At 34.0% G+C, this 25,514-nt stretch overlaps 1 protein-coding gene across 4 annotated transcripts in view; it reads right to left on the reverse strand.

The window, feature by feature from the left end:
- Positions 1-25,514, reverse strand: part of WDR7 (WD repeat domain 7) — a 370,109-nt gene that overhangs the window by 300,961 nt on the left and 43,634 nt on the right. For 3 of the 4 annotated variants that reach the window (XM_061169470.1, XM_061169468.1, XM_061169469.1), the window contains 4 exons: positions 24,061-24,202; positions 23,573-23,821; positions 22,433-22,653; positions 4,411-4,606 (listed from right to left, as the gene is read on the reverse strand). In XM_061169470.1, coding sequence (XP_061025453.1) covers positions 4,411-4,606; positions 22,433-22,653; positions 23,573-23,821; positions 24,061-24,202 — 808 coding nt within the window. The remainder of the gene's footprint in view (positions 1-4,410; positions 4,607-22,432; positions 22,654-23,572; positions 23,822-24,060; positions 24,203-25,514) is intronic. The other variant, XM_061169471.1, reaches the window with a different exon arrangement.

A 25,514-nucleotide genomic window follows, 5' to 3' on the forward strand; every position in this document is an offset into this window, starting at 1 on the left:
AAAAACATAGCCCGATATGAGAATAGTACACTGGAAAGAAAAAAGGGAAGGGAGGAGTACCTAATGGGAAGGACTCAGTAATTCCTCTGCACAGAGGACTTATGAGGAGGAAAGTAGAAAAGACAGTCATATTTCCACTCTAACAACCTCTTCCTTCAAAATTTCAAAGTGAATCCAAAGGGAAAAAGAAACTTTGATTATACTTAGTTTTACTGAGATTTTAGAAAAGTACCAATTTTTTCTTAACCATTTCATCCTTTGTGTCTTTGCCTATCCTATCTTATGGTATTTTTGTAATAGAATGAAAAACAAAAACATAGAAGATATAGAAAAGTTGATGATGTAATGCCATATGCTGTGAAACAGAAACATAAAATCAAATCTCTACTGTATTAAACCCTGAAGGCAAAAGGTCAAATATGTGAAGAAAATACTTGCTACTAAACCCTTTACTAATAAAAAAAGACTAGACTGAAGTACCACCTCCTGATTCTCTTTGGTTATTTTAGTAACAAGACAAAACCATCAATATAAATAAATCAAAATTAATTTTTTTTGATATCCATGCTTTATATATGTTGCTTTATACATGTTGTGCCAGTAGACAAATATACATTAGTTCATATTCTCTGTTATATTTTATTGGATAACTAAGTTTTAAAAAATGATTCAAACACGTATTTCATGAAGTTATTGCAAAAACAGTAATATTTCAGAAAACTTGGAGGGACAGAAAATAAATGAAAAGAAAAAAGATAACAGAACAAAGTAAATTGGTAAGACTTCATACACTAATTTCTAATAATATTTGGCGATCACTACTGGTGTTTGCATTTGTACAAGAACACCTAATAACTGTCCCTCTAGGAATAGGTATATGATGAATCACTTCTATTATGTAGCAAAGATGATAAAAATGTGCAGATAAGAATGGTGTTAAGGCTTGGAAATAGTCATATAAGAAGAACGTCTTGTAGCACCAGTCATTACTTTAATGCATGCCACTGTTTCCCAAATAGACAGGATTTTGACCTTGTCATAGGCCTGTGAGAACACCACTGCATGCTTACTGGGAACATCAAATGTGAAGGATGGAGAGTTGATCCCTACAGAACATGACTCCATGGAGAAGCAGCCACTATCGAGGTCAGTTGACCCACCTTTAATAAGTTCCTAAATAGGAGTCAAGAGGTCCAGCCAGCCAAATCTTGTTGCTAGTTGTTTGACTAATTTTCTAACTACCCAGAGACGTGAAAGAATAAAAATTTCCACAGCCTCTACAACACTATTTAGCGCTATTGCATATAATTAAGATGATACAGTAAAAGAACAAAAGACTCTGGACCTTTACCTCCGTAATTAAGTTTTATATTACTAGCTTCAACTTCATGTTAGGAAATAAACACTGAAAATAAAAACTACCCATTTGAAGGGAAAAACAACTAAAAGAAAATGCTGCATAAAAGCATAAAGTCAAGACATTTTTAAGTGTTTTTAAGCTAGAAACATCAGTATAATTCAAAATGGCAAACAGAAAACTGCACAAAATGCATGTGTAATTTTAATGTAATATGGCTTCACTTGTAAAAATACATTCCCAAAACACTAAGTAGAGGGGTAAAGTATCTTCTCAGAGCTTAAATACATTTCATACATCAAACCTTGGCCAAATCTGATTTATTTCGCTTCATTTTTTATTTATTTAATAAATAAATAAATTTAATAAATAAATAATGTCAATACCTTCAGGATGTGCCTTACTGGCTCCTCAGGGACCTTTACATCACTAGCTAAAGCCTGAACAGCAAGAAGGAAAAAGAGTGTACACCTCCTATTATGGTTGAAGTCCAAAATTTATTCTGCTTCTCTATCTTTATCTTGATTTAAGAATGCCATTACTGACTGATCATTTTCCAAAATCCTCCTGAAGGTCAGAAGATAATTGTTAAATTGCAATATTATGTATTGGGCTTAATTATATTAAACTGGTTATAAAAATTAACATCCTCCAGTACACATACAGTCAGGAGCTATTTGTCATTTCCTACTAGGGAAACTACTGAAAAAGTAACTTTGTCTTCCAGTAAGGTCTCATTTGTAAAGAATTTCATATTCTTTGTAGATGTATTTAAAGTATCTGAAGTAGTCAAGTATCACATATTTAAGCATCTAAGAAATTCACGAAAATGATACTCTTCCTTTATCATATTAATTTAATGTTTAAGTCCTACACATGTTTACCATACTCTTGTATTTATAATATATCAATTGTTAATTTAATATGTATAGTATTTTAAAATAGTGTTTTATAACTATCATCAATATAACTTACTTTCTTTAATACTAATTCTCATAGAAAATATTTCCTTGTAGGTAAGGTCATATCCCCAAGCTCAATAAAGTAACAAGTTAAGCATATTTGTTAAATAACAATAATAGGAAATATACACATATGCAAGTATACACACAAACTTAAAGTACGCAAACATACATGGATACACATTTACATTACATCTACTATACACAAGGTAAATATTCTCTCATTTTATTCTCCCAGAAACACTATAAAACGGGAACTATTATTATCTTCATTTTACAGATGAGTAAATTGAGAGACTTGCCATAGATCACAGTGCTATCAAATGGTTGATCTTAAAGATTTTTTTCTTTTTTGATGTGGACCATTTTTAAAGTCTTTATTGAATTTGTCACAATACCGCTTCTGCTTTATGTTTTGGTTCCTCAGCCACGAGGCATGTGGGATCCCAGCTCCCCGACCAGGTTTGGAACCCACACCCCCTGCATTGGAAGGCGAAGTCTTAACCACTGGACCACCAGGGAAGGCCCTCAAATGGTTGATCTTAAATTCAAACCAAGGAGTCTGACTCCAGAGCCCAAGACAAACTCTGTATATAGTTGACCTTGAACAACACAGGTTTGAACTGCGCGGGTCCACATACACACAGATTTTTTTCAACAGTAAATACTACAGTACCACAAAATCCACGGTCATTTGAATCCAAGGATGCGAAATGTTGGATATGGAGGAAACATGGGAATGGAGGGCCGCCTTTAAGTTATACATGGTTTTTCAACTATGCAGAAGATGAGTGCTCTAACCCTCACATTGTTCAAGGGTCAACTGTATTTAGTTTGTAGGGTGGACCAAACCAGCAAACATGAAACAGTGCTGCTCAGCAGACAGGATAAAACAAAAAGGAACACAAAAGTGAGATACAAAATTATATATGTAATATGACAGCAATTCTGTTTTTAAAAATGCACAGAAATGAGACTAAAGAGAAATATGCCAAAATTCACCACTGAGTAATGGGATTTGAGTTCATCTTTCTTTTCTAACACTTTTGTGCTTTCAAAATTTGACAAAAAAGTAAGAAACTCTTTTACAATCAGACGAGAAAAAGAAATGTTAAACACAAAAGCAGAGAAGTTTGACACTCTTCAAGAACGCTTCCTCTTGTCAAAATTGCCTATGTAGTACCAGATAAAACCAGGACTATAAATGAAAGATAGCTGAAAATTATGGCTACTTGCTCCAAAAAGACCTAGGAACACTCCCTCCTGCACCACAGTACAAGCAAAAAAATATATATAGTCCGATTTCAAAAAGGACTATTTAAAAACAAAAATGAAAAAAGCTTCATGAAGAAAAAAAATAGTAGAAATATTATATAGCACAATTAGGAATGTAAAGAAAGGTTTTAATCACTGATAGATGATGACTCAGGATAGTAAAACTAGAATAAGCTGTGTTTTTAAAAGCCCAAACTAATAAACATTTAGTTACATACTTTAAAATTTCCCAGGGAAAACCATAAGATTCTGCATATAAGTCTTATATATCATGGCCTATACTTTTAAGCTAAACGTTAGTTTTTCTGTATTATGCCATACATAAAATTTCTGAACCTTGAAATTTTAAATGTTCTCTCTAGAACTTAAAACTTTCATTTCAATTACCTCCTTCTATTAACAGCCCTGTATGGTTTTTCTGCTCTTCAAATAGAAGAGAATTTTATCTTTTTCCACTGTTTCTGAACTTGAGACAAAAATGGTTCCTTGATCTTACAATTTGCCTCATGAATTATATAGAAATCACTTACCTGTCTGGTGTTTGCATGCCTGTCCTAATCTGTATACTGTCATCAACCACATTCCTCTAAGATCAGTGAACTACTCTACAAGTATTCCAGATAGTACAACAAATAAGAGGACATCTAAATATTTCTTTGTTAATAATGATAAGCACACTTATAAAAAGCAGTGGTGAGAAATAAAGGTAGCAAACTTTTGACATCTCAGGGGTTTTTTCCTCATATAAAAGATTTTTCATTTAGGAAGTCAAATATACTCATTTAATTTTCTAGTCTCTCTCAACATTTTTCTTACCGGTATCCATTTGCCAGACATACACGGAGCCGTCTGAACATCCCACTACTAGGTAATCGTCAGAAGGCCTCCACTTGATTACTTGAATGGGGAAAAGATGACGGGATGCCAGCATAATGCATTTTTTCTCTCGCAAACTTAGGAGTCCTACTGAGTGGTCACTGGCTACAGAGCAGATGCAGTGCTGCACTCTGGCCTGAAAAGAAGAATAAATCTTAATTACACTTAGATTAAATTCAGAAGAAAATGGATCTTGTCCTCAATTAAATCAAAATTAATTATACATTCACTGCTGCTGAAAACACCACAACATTAGGATGTGTTGACAATTTTCTTCTTTTATATTACACATAAAACGCTTAGATCAATCATCACAACACTTTGAAAAATACTAAATTAACACTAGATTAAAGAAGAGAAAGATGCCTAGGAAAATCTGCTGTTCAAATTTGAAGATGACCTTACTAAAATAATTGCTATATACGAACAGGCAAAGCTGGAAAAAAATTGACCTGTTACTATGTGTTCCCTTTCCACTGTCTGAACTTCCCTTTGCTAGCAGCTAAAGCTGCTTTCTGCAGTGCTTCTTTCTGTTTGTGACTCTATCATTTAGACCCGTGCTCTTCCCTGCTCCTTTGCTCAAAAACAATACCCTCAAGGTCCCTCTGCCACAATCATTTCTTAAGAGCCACCGATAGTTTGTATTACCTGTAGGTGTGTTTCACAGCTTCTGTCTATAATGCCAGCATGCACACCACCTCAACTAACATACAAGAGCCCATTAAACATCCTGCTCTGTATTTCCTGCTCATCTCTAGTTTGCGCCCTTCCATTCCTTTTTAGAACAAGATGGAATATAATAGAAATAATCAAAGATGGTAAAGATTTTCACTAGCATCAGAGAACTGAATCCATAACCTAGAAAATTAAAAATTAACGTCTTTATATGTTTGGAAGACAATTTACAAGCAACTTAAAACTTTGTAGTGATTTATTAGATTATGCTTCCGGTTCACACTGAGGTGAAACCGTATGAAAACAGCCATCTGAAACTCCTTGTTGTGTATATTGTGGCTATTTACTGAGGATGAGGCCCATGACACCACATACATATTATCCCTTCTGTGGGATCCAGAGGAGAAACTTCTCAAACATCACCCTGCTGGGCTTTGCCTAAGCAGACGTTTTTTAGCCAAAGAACGATATCTCTCCCTGATTGGTCCATCTCAATGGGAAATGTTGACAGGTATCAGATGAAAAAGAGTGGGGTAGGGCAGGAGGTGGGGGGGGGGGCGTGTGTGTGTGACCACATGTGCATGGGAAACACGTTACAGTTTTTTTTTTCCACAGAACTTCTAAGAAACTTTAACATGCTAACATGAATATAATTTCATTTGACCATCATAATCTTTTTTTTTGGTAACATCTTTATTGGCATATAATTGCTTTACAATGGTGTGTTAGTTGCTGCTGTATAACAAAGTGTATCAGCTACATATACATATATCCCCATATCTCCTCCCTCTTGCAACTCCCTCCCACCCTCCTTATCCCACCCCTCTAGGTGGTCACAAAGCACCAAGCTGATCTCCCTGTGCTATGCGGCTGCTTCCCACTAGCTATCTATTTTACATTTGGTAGTGTATATATGTCGATGCTACTCTCTCACTTCGTCCCAGCTTACCCTTCCCCCTCTCCGTGTCCTCAAGTCCATTCTCTACATCTGCGTCTTTATTCCTGTCTAGGGGCAGGACAGGAATAAAGACCATCATAATCTTATAAGATGTAGTTTTTGAGGAACAGACTTTGGGGAAAGCTGCTACAATGGATTCCTTCAATGTTTTGGATACTAAGAAACTTAGGACTGAATTTTCTATCCATGACAGTGGGGTGTGTGGACATACATTTCTGAATGTAGACTTTAGGTGGTCTCGTCTACTTTTTCTTTCATTTTCTCTTCACCATGATTTAGCTTTATTTTTATCTAACTGAATAATGTTTATTTTTGTAAACAACCTAAAATCAATTTTTGAATGAAGCAGAGCATTAATTTTAAAAAACAGAGTCAGACTTAACTATTTACTTTGTTCTTAAATTCAGGTGTTTTAATCTTTGCTTCTGTTAGCTTTACTTGTATTTTTTCTTTCATAATGATTTAAAAACTATAATCAGCATAGTAGGTATTTATTAATTTTAAAAGTTAAGAAAACTAAGTTCAGGAAGATCATGTTATAAACTTTTACTAAAACAACATATAGAATTTTCTTAAGCATTTGTTAAGCTTATTTATTTCATGCTCCTTGATAAGCATTCAATGGAAACATAAAACATGATTTCTTTCTTTAAAAAGACATTAAGGACTGAGGCGTAGCTGACTATGGCATGCAAAACTTTGCTTTGTAATTAAGCAATAAGGCAAAATAAAGTGGTAAACTACAAAAATATCATTTAAATATAGGCAATGTTAGAATAAAACGTGGCAGAAATATAACATGATGCCTTTATTTTCAGTTATTATACTTCACACCACATAAAATATTTTTGAGTGGGCTTCCCTGGTGGCGCAGTGGTTAAGAATCCGCCTGCCAATGCAGGGGACATGGGTTCAAGCCCTGGTCCGGGAAGATCTCACATGCCGCCGAGCAACTAAGCCCATGCCATGCGCCACAACTACTGAGGCTGCACTCTAGAGCCTGAGAGCCACAACTACTGAGCCCACGTGCCACAACTACTGAAGCCCGCATGCCACAACTACTGAAGCCCATGCGCCTAGAGCCCGTGCTCCACAACAAGAGAAGCCACTGCAGTGAGAAGCCTGCACACCTCTACGAAGAGTAGCCCCCGCTCGCTGCAACTAGAGAAAGCCCGCGCACAGCAACGAAGACCCAACACAGCCAAAAATAAATAAATAAAATAAATAAATTTTAAAATACATAAACAAATAAAAATATTTTTGAATTTCACCAGATGTACGTTGCTAAGCAAAGATAATAGACAGTTTAATACAATGGAGGCTTTCCGTTTCTACAGATAATCATTAATACTGACTTTGTATTTATCAAATATATCCATCATTCAATTTACAAAAAAGGATGATTGCTACATTAATGGTTAACTATTTTCTATTTTCCAACACCAATCTGCCAAAAAATGGTCATTTTATTTATTTTTCTCATCAGAGAAAATAAATCTAACAGTAATCTTTTTCTCTGTGTATGAGTCACTAAAAAGAATGAGTCCTAAATGGCATTCCTTTTCATCTAGTCACATCCTTTAATCAGGCACTGATCTGCCACAGTACTCACACCTGTCACTACTTTTGATTCTGCTACTATGACTCACAAGCTCCCTGAAATCTTTAAAATGAGCTAATCCTTAATTAATGCCGTAGACCTAACTAGCCGACTTGCCAGTCCCCAAGTTGACAATCATTTCATTAATGTTCACATAATTCTTGTCATTCCTTTTCATAGAGAAAACGAGGCATGAGGCAGGGTGAAGTCTGTTTGTTTGTTTTTAAAAGGTGATTTTTTACCAATCTTCTTTACTATGTTTGGTGTTTTTCAAATTATGTTCTGCTGGTAGATCTCAACATCTGAGGTGACAACAAAACTACCGAGAAGCACTGACCCACGCATTCTCTCTCTGCCAAATATCTCCTACTGCAGTTTATAACCTACCAGAGAGAGGACTGCAGACGTAAGCAAACAAAAAAGGTTTCCCTATTCCCACGAGGAACTTGACCTCCGACATCAACTCCTCATAAGTTTCACCGTCAGAACTTTCACCCTTGCCATTTATATGCAGGTGGATAATTTTTTAAAATTCAAGAAAATGCAATCCATCCTCATAAAAAGATTTACAAGCTTTACTTCATGTTATCACTCTTATTAGTAAAAACAAAGAACATACAAAGCTAATATTAAATAATATTATAGGGTGTATTTTAAAAAGTAGATTATGGGATGTAATTTTCTGAAGGAAAAAATGACTGAATTCCAAAAATTCTAGCTTTTCAGTCCCACATGATGCGTTCTCTTCTATTTACATCAATAGATATTTACATCAAGATCTTTTAAAGAACAGTTCTGTTCTTCATTCGTATAGTGCAATAATGATGAAAACTGACAGATGACATGCCTCATCCGCAAAAAAATGTTTGGCCCCAAACAAAAATGTTATACCTTCCATGTAAATGAAAATAAGCATCTGAAGAGTTAAATCTAGCTTTACTGTAATGAACAACAGTCTGGAAATAGCCAAAATAATCAAGACTGAAAACAAACAAAAAAAATCAATATTACTAAGTCCAAGAAAGCACAGTTATTAGAGGTACTTAACTCACAAGAAAAGATGGTTCTCTGCTTTTTAAATATGGATTTAAATAAATCTAATTTTTCTTCTTTCAAGAAACTGCTAGTCCAACTCGTGTGAAGAAAACTGGCCTAGAGTGGAAATGGCCCAATACAGTAAAACCTCATTAATTTTGATTCCCCTAATTAATTCTGAGTTGATGGTTACCTTCACAGGCTCTGTGAAAACAAATTAATGGTATAAACAAAGCAAATGTCTAGCCTATTTAAATGTAAAAGGGAAAAAGACCATTCTCAAGCACCACTTTGGTATTAATTTTAATTCAAACAATGAACAGAGTAATGATAAATAATTCTCAGCTACCTGTTAAATGAAAGCACTTAAAAGATTTGCTGAAACACCAATTAACTTGGTTTCTCCTTATCTGCGCTCAAAACTATTGAAGAAGCACTTCTTAAAGAATATTAGATAACACCAATCTCTCTTTGATTTAGACGCAGCTTCCTCACAAATGAGTTGAATTAGCATAATTCTTTTATTATTAAATTATTAAATTCTAGACATCTTGGTTACTGAACACTTACTTCACCTACGACTGATTCTATAATTTGATTAATTCCATTCTACTTCGCTTTCTTCCATTTCAACCTGAAAAAGTCACCTAAACATGACTTAACATCGAGGATATTTTTATAAGACATTTAAATTGTGTAATTAGAATAATAATACAAGAACTAAAAAATGTGAACCTCATATCTTTAACTAAATTATCTGAAAAGTATTTACATTCCAAACTTGTTCAATCACACACTTATTCATTTAAAAAACTCTGTAATGTATTCTCACTATATGTATATTTATACATTGTATATGTACTTTGTGCCAATATATCATGTACATTGTAAAACATGCACAGAATATATACTTTAAAAGGATGACTCAGTTTAAATAAACAAACTTAAGATAAAATGAAATATTTTCTTAAATGTCTTGCTAATGTTAATAACTTTATATTAGCATTAGCCGATACCTCAAAGCACTGTATCTTTAGAAAGTTTTCATTGTTAACAATAGTAGATGTAAACACATATTTTATAGAATCATGAATTTTGTGGCTGCCTTCTTGCCAGATTGATCAAATGATCATTGTTTGAACCTCGTTATGTGGTTAATGAAAAGATATTTCATTTTCATCGGAAAGACTTCCATCACTATTTTCTCTGCCCATTTTGTGATGGTTAGGTTAAGACCTATACAGTACAATCTACAACTCTCCTAAGCAAACATATTTTCATTGGAAGCACACCTGGTGAGGGCACTGAGGTCGCCCTCCTGGAGGTGGCAGGCCCACTCTTGGCCCAGGTGATATGTGCCCATCTGATGTATGAAGCAAGTGAGGCACCAACGTCCTTCCATCTAGTAAATGGTCATAAGCTCAATTTGTTAAGGTTTAAAAAAAAAGAAAGAAGAGCTTTAATATTTTATTCCCATGCCCCAATTAACTGTCTCACGGATTCCACTTTAACACCCACTGCTATCAACTGACTTAAAGAGTGTAACATACATATACCATTAAAAAAAATTTTTTTTTGTTATGGAACAGAACTTGTACAGCATGGATTGAGCATCTATCTGATCAACTTGGTCAGTACTTTACAGGTGAAAATTATTCAAAATCATGTTCCAAACACTGCATTAGTTCTTCCCTAGAAGGAAAATGCACCAATGCTATCAAAAGGTAATTAAAAGCAGGAGCTAACAAAAAGCAACAGAATATTTAACCATATTTAATATTTACTTTGATTTGGTGAAAAAATTAATTGGGGCAGGGAAAGTGAGGAAGATACCAGATCAAAACAAATATATTCCAAGACCAATTATTATTTTTCAAGTAATTCTGATCCTCAACCAAGTAAGCACTCACTGAATTTGCCAGTAAATAATCCTCACGGTACATTAGTGCTGAGCAGGGGAATGCCACAAGCTATCACAAGATCTGACAGAGTCAGAATGTACCACCTAGGTCATCCAGCCTGACCTTACACATTTTACAAGACTTCATTTTAAACCATTCCCAGAAACCTCTTATGTAACCTGTTCCTAAGCATCTGCCATGAATTACAGAAACTAGAGACAGCTAGTTTATCCCACACACTAGCTCTCTGGGGAGATGATTCTGCTTTCCAACAGTTCCCAGTGTAAATTATATATATGTATATTTTCTACTTTTGCCAATTTGTTTTCTAAACTAAATTATTCTTTTCTTCATATCATTCCAGGAGCAACCTCCTGCTCAAAACAATGTTTCTCTTTGAATATTCTCTAAATCTATGAACACTAACTATTGTCTCTCCTTTTAAATATGCCCATCATTAGACAAGCTATAAATGACCAGCTTCTTTCACTCATAAATCAATCCTGCTATTCTCTTAATCATTATTTCTTGACTTCCCAGAACTCCTTCTCTGGAACATAAATATGCAGTTAAGATGCATCATTTATCACTTTTAAATATTCTACCTGAAGGGGAAAAAAGAGCCTACAAATGTTAATGCCATGTCCACACTTTCACAAAACTATATAAAAAAAAATTTTTCAGAAATCCATAGCTCATTCTTCTTTTAAAAAGAACGGGGTGGGGTGGGGTAGACAGCTGTTTCTTTAATAGCTATTTTAGAAAATAAGACCATGTGGTCCAACCAAAACACTTACTAACCATCTATTAGGATAGTTATGTTCTACATAAAAATAAGACTTTTAGGGACCAGTTTCAATATCTTCATCCATTCACTACATACAAAAGATAACAGTGAAGAAACAGTGGGCTAGTCAGGACTCCATCTTTCTTCAACTGCTTCTTTATTAATAAAGCAGCAAATAAATATGAAGAATTTAGTGTAAGATTAAGAAGACATTGCCTATCAAAGAAAATTTTATTTAATAAATGATGTTGAGATAATCCATTACTTTAGGGAAGAACAGATGATTTTTATCCTTTCCTCACCCCATATGCATAAATAAATTTCAGATAGATTAAAGTATTTGATGTTTGTTTTAATCCAGTCATTGCTTTTTAATCAAATTTCACCAAATTTCTGGAGGGGCGGGGGGTAAGATCCCAGGATTCAAAAATATGAAAGAAGCTCAATAGGAAAAAGATAAATTAGATTACATAGGAATATAAATTATCTGTAGGTTAAAAAATCAAAGTAAATAATAAACCAGAAGAAAATTTCAACAACAATAATAGAAAGCACATAAGCTTAATATTTCAATTAAGTTAAGCACTCATACAAGCACTAATATCCCCAACAGAAACAAATAAGCAAAGGACAATCTATGTCTCAAATGAAAAAAAAAAAAAACTCAATAAAATCCTCATAGAAAAACTTCATTACCTCTAGTAATCAAAGAAATGCAAATTCGAACAATAAAATACTCTTTCCCCCTATCAATTTAGCCAAAGACTGTAGAAATTATATAATACGAAACAACCAACATTTATTGGGTTCTTACTCTGTGCTAGGTATTATTCTAAATACTTGGCAGTAATTCATCATAGTCTCACAACAACCCTTTGAAGTAGATACTATTATTATTTCCATCTTACAGATGTGGAAACTGAGGTATGGAAGTAAATAAAAACATCTTGTGTTGGCAAGGGACAATGAAATAGGCACTGAGGGTAGAAAATAATTAGGTAATCGATCTCAATAGACTTAAAAATGTTAATAACCTATTACCCAAAAATTCTGACGTTCTAATCCAAAAAATATTCATGGAATCTATCCAAGGAAATAATCATAAATGAAAACAAGTTTTACAAAGATATTCAATATTATTTACAATAGTTCAAATTGGGAACAATCTACACATCCAAAGGAGGAGAACTGCTAAGTAAATATTGTATACTCACATAATGTAATGTTACATAATTACTAAAAATTACTTTCACGAATAAGAATAACTTGAGAAAGTATTTGTTAAAATATTAAATGAAGATGCAATGTGCATAGATAACTATACAATATAATCACAACTGCACAGTAAGTGAATTTTACAAGGCTAGAGGAAAAAATATCAAAATGTTAACTGTGGTTCTCTTTTATGTAGAAGGATAACAGGTGACCTTTTACCTTCTTAGCTACCTCTGTTTTCAAAAAATTTTAACTGTGTATATGTTAAATTTATAAAATTGAAGTTAAATCTTACATCATATTCTTAAAAGCAAGTAATGTGTGACAAGTAAAAGAAGGTGAAAGGGGGCTAAAACTAAGAAAATCCAAACCTAAATAATCAAAGATGAAAAACTAAAACATAAATTACCAAAGAATTGAGCAATGCACAGTTCTCTAAAGAAAAATTTGAAATTCAGGAATTGAAAAGAATGGCTGTGTTTTGTTCTACAAATTGAAAGATACTAAATAAATTTTAGGCATTTAAAATTAAGTATGCATCAAAATCATATTTACTTATGTAAATCAGTAATAAAAAATATATAGTCAAAGTTGGAGAAATGCAACTATTTTTAAATACACAATTACACCTAGTAGGAGGTGGTATGCTTGGTGGTCAAGTTCAGGCCCTCAGGTTGGACTACTTAGGATCAAATTCCAGCTCTGCCACTTGCTAACTGTGTGACTTGAGCAAGTTATTTAACCTCTCTGAGCCTCATCTCTCTGTACAATGAGGTTAACAGCAATAACTAGGCCTCACAGAATCACTGGGTGAATTAAATGAAATATATGTAAAGAAACCAGCACAGTGACTAATACATCATGCATACAAAAGATGATGGTAGTTAGTATTCTCTTTACCATTATTAGTATTATGTCATTATATACCATAAATCCTATTTTTTATAATGGAGTTGTATCATTTTCTGAGGGAGTTGCCAACGTTTAGGTATTCACCAGGAAATACGGAGACATTCATAATTTTTCTATTAGGTTAGTTTCCCCTTTTCAATGTTTTCTTCTCATATTAATAGCTCTGCTTTAATTAATCTGAATAGTTCCACCTACATGATCATTACCGTCACTCACGCACTACCTTAAAATCATATTAATGAAGTTTTTAGCACTTTTAACAATTTGAGTCAATAAAAGCTCTCAATCCAACAACTCAGTGACCACCTTCCACTGTTCCCTGAATATTTCCTCACACATCTTTTTCCATTGAATTTACTTGATAATTTTTGACTTCATGCCTTTAAAACATTAAAGTGCTTTCTTTAATTTCAATTACATATTTATGGGTTTTAGAGACTGAGATAGTCAAATCTGCAGACTCTGAAGACAGTCTAAGGTTTTTTTAAGGAACTCAAAAGTGCTACCCTTTTACCCTCTCCCCACACCCAAACCTCGGCTGCACACATTCAGGGACTAACATCTTCCATCACAAAGGGCCTCACTTCTCAGCATGCACTGAATTACGACGCCCAATGGCTGCTGGTCCCGCACTTCTACTCCTAGCTCCTACTTTGAACTTGAATGGCCCCATCCACCTGAACTAGTAACTCTCAATCTGCCTGCTTGGCTTCAACCTATTTATTCCGCTCATACCAGTATCCTTACAAGAAATAAACTGAATTTACAATACCTCTGACATAACTATGGAATATCTTTTTTTCCTTTCTCATGGAAACAAACGGGTTGATACTGTCCCCATTTTTCTAACCGGAGATTTTCTAACTGAAAGAGTCTGTGTATCTCTTTCCTAGAGATAAATTACTAGAATATATATGCTAAAAATACCTCTTTGTTTACAGAGGATGCTGGCTTGCTTTTTAAGTCTATATCAAAGAACACAAGAGAAACCTAACCCCCACTATTATACACCCGGCTCCTGAAGGCACCTGGACAATGGTCGGCACTTAGATATATGTTGCATCTAATTGAACAGTCACCTTAAAAGGTCATTCATTTTTTTCTAACAATTTCTGCCATCTTAAAATAAATTTTAACTCATTTTAAAGTTGCTTTATGATTAAGTTACTGAAGAAAAATTGTCTTTGCTCTGTGCCATACTAATTCTCTTCAACCACTGAGTCACTTTAATCAACCACTTCATTTACAATGCTTAGCACCAAATCATTTCTGACTATTACTAAAAATAAATTTCATACCCAATGTAATCTTCTTTGCTACCAAGAATATGACTAAAGATCTAAAGAAACCTCTCCAAACAGAAGAATATCTAAGTTTCTGTGGAGGGGGGCAGGGATAAATTAGGGGTTTGGGATTAACATTTACACACTATTATATATAAAATAAACAACAAGGACCTACTCCATAGCACAGGGAGCTCTACTCAATATCTTGTAATAACCTATAATGGAAAAGAATCTGAAAAGAATATATACATACATATATATGTATGTATGTGTGTTGTGTATATATATATACATATATATATTTTAAAAAACTGGGGACTTCCCTGGTGGTGCACTGGTTACGAATCCGCCTGCCAATGCAGGGGACACAGGCTCGAGCCCCAGTCCGGGAAGATCTCACATGCCACGGAGCAACTTAGCCCGTGCGCCGCAGCTACTGAGCCTGCGCTCTAGAGCCCATGAGCCACAACTACTGAAGCCCGCGCACCTAGAGCCTGTGCTCCGCAACAAGAGAAGCCACCGCAAGGAGAAGCCTGCGCACCGCAACGAAGAGTAGCCCCTGCTCACCGCAACTAAAGAAAGCCCGCACACAGCAACGAAGACCCAATGCAGCCAAACAAATAAATAAATAAATTTATTAAAAACAAAACAAAACAAAACTGAGTCACTTTTCTATACACCTGAAACTATACAACATTGTAAATCAACTATACTTCAATAAACCAACCTCATAAGGCAAAAAAAAAAGTAATAAATAAATGAATTTCTAAAATGTTTGATACAATATTAGCACAGCCAGAATAGGGATGCAATCTATCTCATTACTGTTGAAGGGATCCTCACTGACAGTCTCTTGGTATATTATTGATTCTCTTAGCTTCCTACACGAGAGACAGGGTGTACTATGATATTTAAATATATAGACACTATCCATAATAGGAAAAATTAATTTTTTATCTTGAATAAAATATGACAGTAGTAAAACTTTAGAAAACATGCAGCAATCAGAATGGATAACCAATACAGCCTTGGTATATTAATGCATTCATGCTTTCAAAATGAGAATGAGTGCTATACGCTTATACATACTCTTCATACAGCTACTTATAAGTCTAGAAAATTACCTACATTTGAAAGATTATAAACAGGATGATGAAGAATTATGAAGGTAAATAGGTGGTACAAACCTATTCCTAAGCTTTTGAAGGACAATTTGGTAATATGTATTCAAAAGACTTTAAAAATTAATATGCCCTTTTATAAAACAATATCACATTTAAGAATTTATCCTAAGAATCATTCCAGATGTGCAAAATTATTTAGTTATCTTAATTCTCAACCCCCACTGTTGATAAGAGAAAAAAAAATTAGAAAGTAAAATTCTGAAATTTCTGATAAAATTAAATAAATGACAGACTATCATTAAAAATGTTGGAATACACTTAGTGACATAGAAAGATGATCAGACCATCTTTAGAAAATTTCTATATTTTCCATAACAATGTGTTATGGAATTTTTTTAAATAAAAATTAATTTCAAAAACATGATGCTGAATATATAAAACATATGAAAGTAGTCTCAAAATCTAAGAGAATTAAGTGTTATGGGAAAAAAGAATATTACAGAACATTATGTACATTGTGATATATTTTAGAAAAAGGTTAGTTCTGCTTTCTGCTTTTGCTTCCTTTACATCACCAAAGTTTACTCTGGCTTCAGAGACTATGCCATAATTCTAGACATTGCTTTTTAAATGTAACATCCAATTAAACTGGTAACACAAGTCCAAATTCAAAAAGGTAAGATAAGAGCTAATTCAGGCAGAAGCTTTAGGTACTTTTTCAGAAAGAAAGGACAATATATTAAAAAGAAAACCTAATTTGTTAATTGTTCTTACCGGCAGCGAACATTACGCACTAGCAAACATATAGTCACATATACCATACATATTATCATATCTGCCGCTAAGAGGTAGGGATTTAACATTGCCAAGTGAAGGAACAAACAGGTTAGGTGCCTGATATTCCCATTGTCACAAACCCATGCTGCCCCCTTCTGGAAAATTTTGGAGGCATGTGACAATACAAGTTTAATAGGATATAATGAAAAGTAATCATTTTTAACTAATCTATTAGAGAACTTAGCCTATATGTTCACACTGAGAAACATATATATTTTATATGCTTCAAAATTTATTTTGAAACATTTTTGAAAAATTCTGTTCTAAATAAAGTTCTAGCAGTAGTAAAAAGCTGTGATAATCTAATCATCCATGCCAATGGGAGAGGGAAGTAATATTAGATACATATTAACTAAAAGTAAATAAAACACAACGCTTTAAAAAGTCACATTTTTTGTTCCCTTCAATACTCATTCCCGTCACTCTCAAAAGCAAACAGAATCTGAATTTGGTATTTATCTTTCCAATTCAATTTTAATAATTTTACTACCAGCAGCCTTAAAAATATCTGCCCTCCCTTTCAGCTGCTCTCTTCCTCAGACTCCACAGGCATTGGGCACGCTCTTTTGGCCTCCCCTAGCCTAGAGTTCAGATTTTGGAAATTCACTCAAGCCTACCTCTGACAGCTATTCAAATCTGGAAATCATTCTATCTCTAACCTCTCAGTGTTGTTTAAATGTCTCAATTATTAGAATAAGATTAAACTAAAATGCTATAGTTCTGAAGTATTAAAACATAGTATAGGTATTTCCCTGGTGACACAGTGGTTAAGACTCCGCACTCCCAATGCAGGGGGCCTGGGTTCAATCTCTGGTCAGGTAACTAGATCCCACACGCATGCCACAACTAAGAGTTTGCATGCCAACTAAGGAGCCCGCGAGCCGCAACTGAGGAGGCCGAGAGCCGCAACTAAGGAGGCCGAGAGCCGCAACTAAGGAGCCCGCCTGCCGCAACTAAGGCCCAGCGCAACCAAACAAATAAATAAATATTTTGAAAAATAGTATAAGATATAGAGAACAAACTAGTGGTTACCAGTGGGCGGGGGAGGGAGGGGCAATATAGGAGTGAGGGAGTGGAAGGTACAAACTATCGGGTGTAAGATCGGCTTAAGCATATATTGCACAACAAGGGGAATATAGCCAATATTTTGTAGTGCCTGTAAATGGAAAGTAACCTTTAAAAACTGTATAAAAATTTAAAAAATTTTTAAAAACAGTATAAAAAGTCTCTGTAGGATTATAAAATATTGCACTCAGGATGAAGGGAATGACATAGCTGGAGAACAAGAGGGAAAAAGAGACTTGCTTTTTATTGATAACCTTTAATATTTTTTGCATTTTATATACCTATTTATAAAATATTTTAAGACACTACAGTAAATAATATTCCAAGTGCAAATGAAAACTGAAAACAGTAAGGCACTTAAAATTTTAACAAGGCTGTTTTTAAAAAGAATTTTCTAAAAAGTCTTCTATATGAGTATTTGAAGTGGCAGTCTTATTTAATAATAATATGAAGGTTCCATTTAAAATTTGAATCCTATTAAAACTGCCTAAGAACCATCACATCTGAATAGCAATATACAAGATAAAAACCACTCATTTAAAAGCAATAAGCACAACTTGGAATGACAAACAAAAATGGCACAGAACTTTCTTTTATATTTATATTTATAGTATATATTTTGTATTATGTTATACAATATTCAAATACTATTTTAGTAGATAGTTTCACCTCTGTTTCCTTTCATGTATATTTCATATATATATACAGTACACATACCTTTCATACCTATATACGTTATATGTATATATTTCTTTCATATGTATGGATAGTACATTTTGTTTTCTTAAGAAACCAAAGCACAAAAAAAAAAAAGCCACTTCAAACTTAATTTTTTCCTTTACATTCCATAATCTTAAGGAGAAAGAAATATAAACAGCACATAACCTAATAATAGAGATCTCAAACCTGCAAGTTCTACCACCCCTCATGAAGTCAATATACAGTTAGTCAAATCTCACAGGATTTTTTGAGAGTTTACCAAAGCTCTTTGTTTCTCTGAGTACCTATGATATGCCCCTGCCCTTATCCACCAAAGCATTTTGTTAGGATCTCTCCTTTACCATTTATAGTCAGCCTTGTAACAGACTTACTTAAATACTTGCCTGACTCTCCTCCTAAAATATAAGTTTATATTTCTTGGAACACTGAAATGCATTACTTGGCAGATAGTAATACTGCCCAAAAAAACTTGTAGAATTTTTGTCAATAACGCTTTGGCACTATACAATCCTGAATTACTTCAATATTTCCTATCTCAAAGGATATTTTCAGGAAACTTTTAAATTTTCTTACTGTATTTTAATTCTTTAAAATAATTTGTATCATATGAAAGTTAAATCTCAGTTAACTAGACTATTCAGGGAATCAAACTCAATTTCAAAGCACTTTGCCTAAATGGAGTTTTACTATTTGGGAAAAAATAAATAAATAAAATTCCTCTAAAAAATGAAAAACAAAAACCTTCAATGTACAATAAACATAAAATCTATTCAATGTAGGTACTCTACATAACACTATAGGAAATGTTTATCATCTATGAACATGTCAAAATTTTTAAACAATTAAAACTCCCATTAATAAAGGAATAGAGAAATAGTGTATTCAAAATAAAGTATATAGAACCACTGAGTCTGGCACTAAAGTAATACTAATCTATAGCAAGAATTTGGAAAGACTTCGGGTAAAAAGATGCTAAAAGAGCACAAAAATGAAGGAGTGGTGAAAGAAAGGATGACAAAGAAACACCTAGACAGTAGACAAGTAAGATGTGCATGTGTGTGGAGTTGTGGAAGGGCGTATAGTCTGTCCTCAAAGCTCATCTCCAGCCGCAGCATCTTTTCCACCCAGCAGGCAGGATTTCATTTTTTGTTCACTGTCTACCAAAGCCAGGAGACAATGATTTTGCTCAGTACTTTTTCTTAACAACTTCCTATATTTTGGTAAACATGAAATGACCACAAATTAAGAAAGAAAAAATCATCATAATTGTACATTCTTAATTACAATTAAAGTCATTTTTAAAATGCAACCAACATTTCTGTTTTAGAACATCTTTTCCTGGGGCAAAAAAAAAATTGCAAGAAATCAAAACTCAACTTCTTTCCCAATCTACCTAAGATAAAAACCAAAACCCTATTCTAATCAAAAAAGCAGATGACAAACTTTTCAGTATTTATCTTTAATCATTACAGTTGGTAAATATTTATAATCTTCCAACTACCAGATCACTTTAAAATAAAAATTTTTTTTGCTAAAAGAAAATGACATTGGATCAATTTATGAGGACAATTCAAGTATTAAAATCCACATATGATGTTGTTAACTCTAATCTCAGCAAAATAGTCATCTGCTAAACATTTAGCAAATATCAAATTCTTAGCTTTTTATTAATCAGTTAGGCTCTTTGATTTTCAAACATATTAGCTGCTGGACCTAAAACTACCAGCTAAATGAACAGCTTAATAACTAGGCAGGCATTATTTACTTGTCAAATTATCACAAAGCTAAAAGCAAATTTGTCTTAATCAGTACGTTTGAAAGTTAATTAAAAACAAGAAAATTCTACTGTTAAGCCTATAATAAGTAAATTATTTTCCAAGTACCAGACTTCCTTGTCTGTGTCTCTCTTCTTCGTATTCCCCAGGCAACTAGCACCTCTGGCAGGCACCTCGTCTAGTAAGGAGACCATTCTCTATTTAGGTGCATATATGTCTATTAGGTAGCTTTTACTCACTAAAGATTATTTCTAAATGCAGTTGATCAAAAAAATTTTATTATATTAAATACCCACTTGAAATTTTTTAAAAAGAAACCAGAAAATGCTCTCATATAAATATGTAAGCTAAAAAATATATTAATGTAGTTCAAAAAGAAAACATGACCTTATGGAAACCACTCAAAAAAACTTTCCTTTTAATACCTGTAATTAAAAAAATACACACACACACACACACATACACACTCCAGTATTTTCAGTGTTTTATTCTTATGAAAACAAAAACCAGCCAAATCAGAAATGGTTGCACTAAACTGAAATAAAATAATCTAAATTATCAATTTCAGCATCAAAAAATTAGATATGTCCCCAAATTTACAGTCAGAGATCAAAAAACTCATGTTTTAGTATGGGCGTTTAGTACTGTTAAATAAAGTTTAGGGCAGGGGTTCTAACAGTGCTATAACTTAGTATAATGACAATGATACCTATTTCACTAAAAGAGACATACAATTGGTTATTTAAATAAATACACAATAATTTTTCTCAGTGATGAAGATTAAAAAAGAAACGAACAACCAACTGGGAAGAAAGAAAAAGGCAAAAAATTTTTAAAAAGAAGGAAGAGGATAATTAAGTATCTGAATTTTCAAATCTGGCAGGGGCAAAAAGGAGAGAGAGAGACACTGGTACTAGAACCTCCTACAACATCACCAGTATCAAGTCAAATGAAATCTAGCACCGGCAGAACGTGGCAGATAACATACATTACCAGGCAGATTAAGGAAGGAGAAAGGCCAAGGAAGGTTTTCTGAGCTTTGAAATGAGACTCCTTGTGAATACTGGATCAGATAGAGAAGTCAAATGCTTTTCATTTCAGTAAGACCATAACTGGTGATGCTGAAGGGATTATGATAAGCATGAACCATGTGTGCAAGAAGACGGTATGTCTGTGTGTTTGTGTACGTGTATGCACACACACGTGTGAGTGTGTGGGCATAGTGATGATGCCAACAGAAGTGGCTAATCACATGAACAAGTTCATGATTAACAAACAGTAAAAGAAATTATGGGTCTGTTATTCATCCATCCTAAGTTCTCCTAAAATCTCCTATTTCTAAAATTATTAGGCTGTTTATATTTGACATCATGGCCTAACCTACACGCCCATCACTAAGAAAGCAATCTGCTTTCACAAAGGTATGTACAAAATTTTCCAAAATCATTTTCGGTGCCTGTTATACTTTCTCTTGTCACAAAAACTGTTTCTTTAAATGAACTCTAGGGAATTTCCTGGCAGTCCAGTGGTTAGGACTCAGTGCTTTCACTGCCGGGGCCCAGGTTTTACCCTTGGTCAGGGAACTAAGATCCCACAAGCTGCATGGCGCAGCCACAAAAAAAAATCAAAATAAACGAACTCTATTTATAAGTAATGAGAAGTATTTTGCTTCAAACTACCAAAGTATACGTTTACTATCTTTTTGCTCAGATGAAGCTGAAAATAATGAGATTAGAGAATGACTTTGGGGATACTTAAACTACTTTAGAACAAAAAATTGAAACTTCAGTAAACATATTCTAAATTACTACTACATTTCGGGGACAAGCCATGCTATTTAGGAGCTAATAACAGGAAAAAAAAACTATGTGCATCTTCTACTTCTATGTGCCCAATGGTAATAATTGTAACTTTGCCTAAACATCACATTACCACTGTTTAGTTTTTAAATTAAAAGGATTTTTTAATTCTCCTGTCACATTTTAAGTTACTCTGGATTTCATTTATATTAAGCCTAATAGCAACACAACTTGACTCTACCACAGTGAAATAATCTTTCATGATCAACTTACACTGCAGTTTTCAGGCGGAACCAGAAGCTGAGTAATCTCGCCACCATGGACACAGAAGATGTGTTTCATTTCTCCAGAAAAAATGTCCCAAATTATGACCGAAAAATCCACGCCTCCAGATATCAGATATCTTTGATCATAACGAGCTGAGACCTGATGCGGATACAACAAACATGTGACTTTGTTCCGATGACCACGGAGTGTCCTGTGAGGTGGCCAACCTGTGAACGAAGTTTTGGATTTAGCTATACATTTTATCATTGAAAAGGCTTCTAGTTTTCTAGAACTGCTCTGTAGTTCTAGAAATAAGGTAGCTACATACCACATGAGACTACTGAACTCTTGCAGTGTGGCTAGAGTGGATTCATATGTGCTATGAATGTAAAATATACATGAGATTTCAAAGACTTAGCACCCAAAAACTGTAAAATATCTCATTAGTAATTTTTATATTGATTACAAGTTGGAATGAAAATAGTTTTGCTGTACTAGGTTAAAGAAATTATATTATTAAAATTTATTTCTCCTGCTTCATTTTTACTTTTCTTAATGTGCCTATTAGAAAGTCACCTATATTGTTACATATGTAGTTCTACTGGACAGCATTGTTCTAAAAGATTACCAGTATTACTGATAATATGATAATTACTAGTACACTATATAGGTACCCAGTAATAAATGGAATTATTAACACATATCAAAGGGATAAAATTAGACACCTCTTTATTTACAGTCATTACATGGTGTTTATTCCAATAATAGACACTAAGTACAGTTGATCCTTGAACAACAGAGGTTTGAACTGCACAGGTCCACTTATATGCAGATTTTTTTCAATAAATATTTACTATAGTACTACACAGGGGCAGCTGATTGAATCCAAGGATACAGAGGGGCAACTGTAAAGTAATAGGCAGATTTTAAACTGTGCAGAGGGTCAGCGCCCCTAACCCCCTGAGTTGTTCAAGGGTCAACTGGAGTGTATTTTATTAACTGCACATTAAATTCTACCAACTACATTGCACACTAACAACTACACGGATTCACTGTATTTGTTAAAAACAAAGAGTGTAGACATTGTCAAGTTCATGGTTACAGAGTTCTCAAAACACTTTAGACACTAGTAGATCTTCAGGATACCTCTGCGGAGCATGTGCTCCCCTTGCAGCAGCTGCACTATGGCTGTCTGCGTGGCAGGTACAATAACGATGCTTCCATCTTCACGGCCACAAACGAGTCGTCCGTGGGCTGGTATGTACACACTTGCGGTCACCTTAAGAGGTTCATTACTATTGGGAATGACACTCAGCTGATCTATAATTCCGGCAGGACAAGGATTCAGTTTATCAAATGCCTCTTGCAAACTAACAGAAGTTCTCATTTCCAGCTCTGTGGAGGTTTTGTTTGGTATAAAAGAAAAACATTTAAGCATTTTAGAAAAAACATTAAACATATAAAAATAAATGTGCTTACAGATGATTCAGTAATATACCAAAGAATAACTGTCATCAACTATAATTCTAAGAAGAAAATGACATATGTACATTATGAATTTGCTATACAGTGGCTGGTATTTAGGTTGTTAAATTTAAAAAATTGAGAAATTACTGCAAGTGATTTACTAGTACCTCCTGTACCTTCCTGTTTATCAGGTGTGTCTGATATGTTCCAAATATTCAATCTTCCAGAAGAATCACCCTGAATCAATAGTTTGTGGAAGTATTCCTTACATCCATAGAAGAACCGAGTAACAGGAGGGCAAATTAGCAACTGTAAAAAAAAAAAATTTGTTCAAATACCCTTAGCTATCTTTTTAAACAAAATATTTCACACATTAACATTTTTTCAGATTAGGATGTTAAGTACTTTGCCTCGGTACCAGAGTTAAAAAAAAAAAGTGCATTTATAGAATGAGTATTCAATAATATTTTAATTAATTTTGTAGCACTGAAACACATATCAACTAATACCCAAATCCAGTACATAGAACACAAATGAAAACTAAATATAGTCTTTCTCTAGAGTTAATATTTTTATTCTTTTTCTCCGCTTTATAAAAACCACAATGCAATTATTTGTCTGCTATTAAGCAATTAATACAAGGATATACCCCTCTTTACCAAAAAGAAAATTCTCCACTTAAAAGGTCAAAAGGGGAGAACAGGCTAATCTGAGCTTTCTGCCCATCCCTGATTAGTCTCCAAGAGTAGATGCAAAACTAGACTACCAAGCTTGTACAACTAGAGGACTCTTTCTATTTTTTATGAGAATATTTTTCAACTAATGGCATGACACTTGATCACATTTACATAATCCCCTTGAACCTAGCCTGATATGTTTGCTATAAACTACTAGGAACAAAAACCATTCATTAGGGTGTTGTGTACACTTTCATTTTTAAAACAAATTATTTTTCTGCTTAAGATCCTGTGCCGGGCTTCCCTGGTGGCGCAGTGGTTGAGAGTCTGCCTGCCAATGCAGGGGACACGGGTTCGAGCCCTGGTCTGGGAGGATCCCACATGCCGCGGAGCAACTAGGCCCGTGAGCCACAACTACTGAGCCTGCGCGTCTGGAGCCTGTGCTCCGCAACGGGAGAGGCCGCGACAGTGAGAGGCCCGCGCACCGCGATGAAGAGTGGCCCCCGCTCGCCGCAATTAGAGAAAGCCCTCGCACAGAAACAAAGACCCAACACAGCCAAAAATAAATAAATAAATAAATTTATAAAAAAAAAAAAAAAAAAAAAAAAGATCCTGTGCCTTCAGTGAGACCACTTATTTGAAAATACTAAATAGTGGTGGACTCCTAAACTTAAAGTTTAGATTATTAATATACTAAAACTGGAGTATTAAAGCATAGAAGCTCATCCTAAAAAGCAGTAAAAAATAGACTTCAGTGTTTAAACATATAGTTAACAAATAATCCGTATTCAGTATCAGTTGTTTCCTAAAATGCATTATCCTATAGAAATTATATGCATTAAGCATAGTTAATTACTTGATTTAACTTAAAGCCTGAAAATTACTAAAAGTTTTAATTGATAAACAACATGCTTAACTAGGAAAAGTTGCTACAACAGCCGTAA

The sequence above is a fragment of the Eubalaena glacialis genome, chromosome 15, assembly GCF_028564815.1.
Source record: "Eubalaena glacialis isolate mEubGla1 chromosome 15, mEubGla1.1.hap2.+ XY, whole genome shotgun sequence".
Classification (NCBI taxonomy): Eukaryota; Metazoa; Chordata; class Mammalia; order Artiodactyla; family Balaenidae; genus Eubalaena; species Eubalaena glacialis.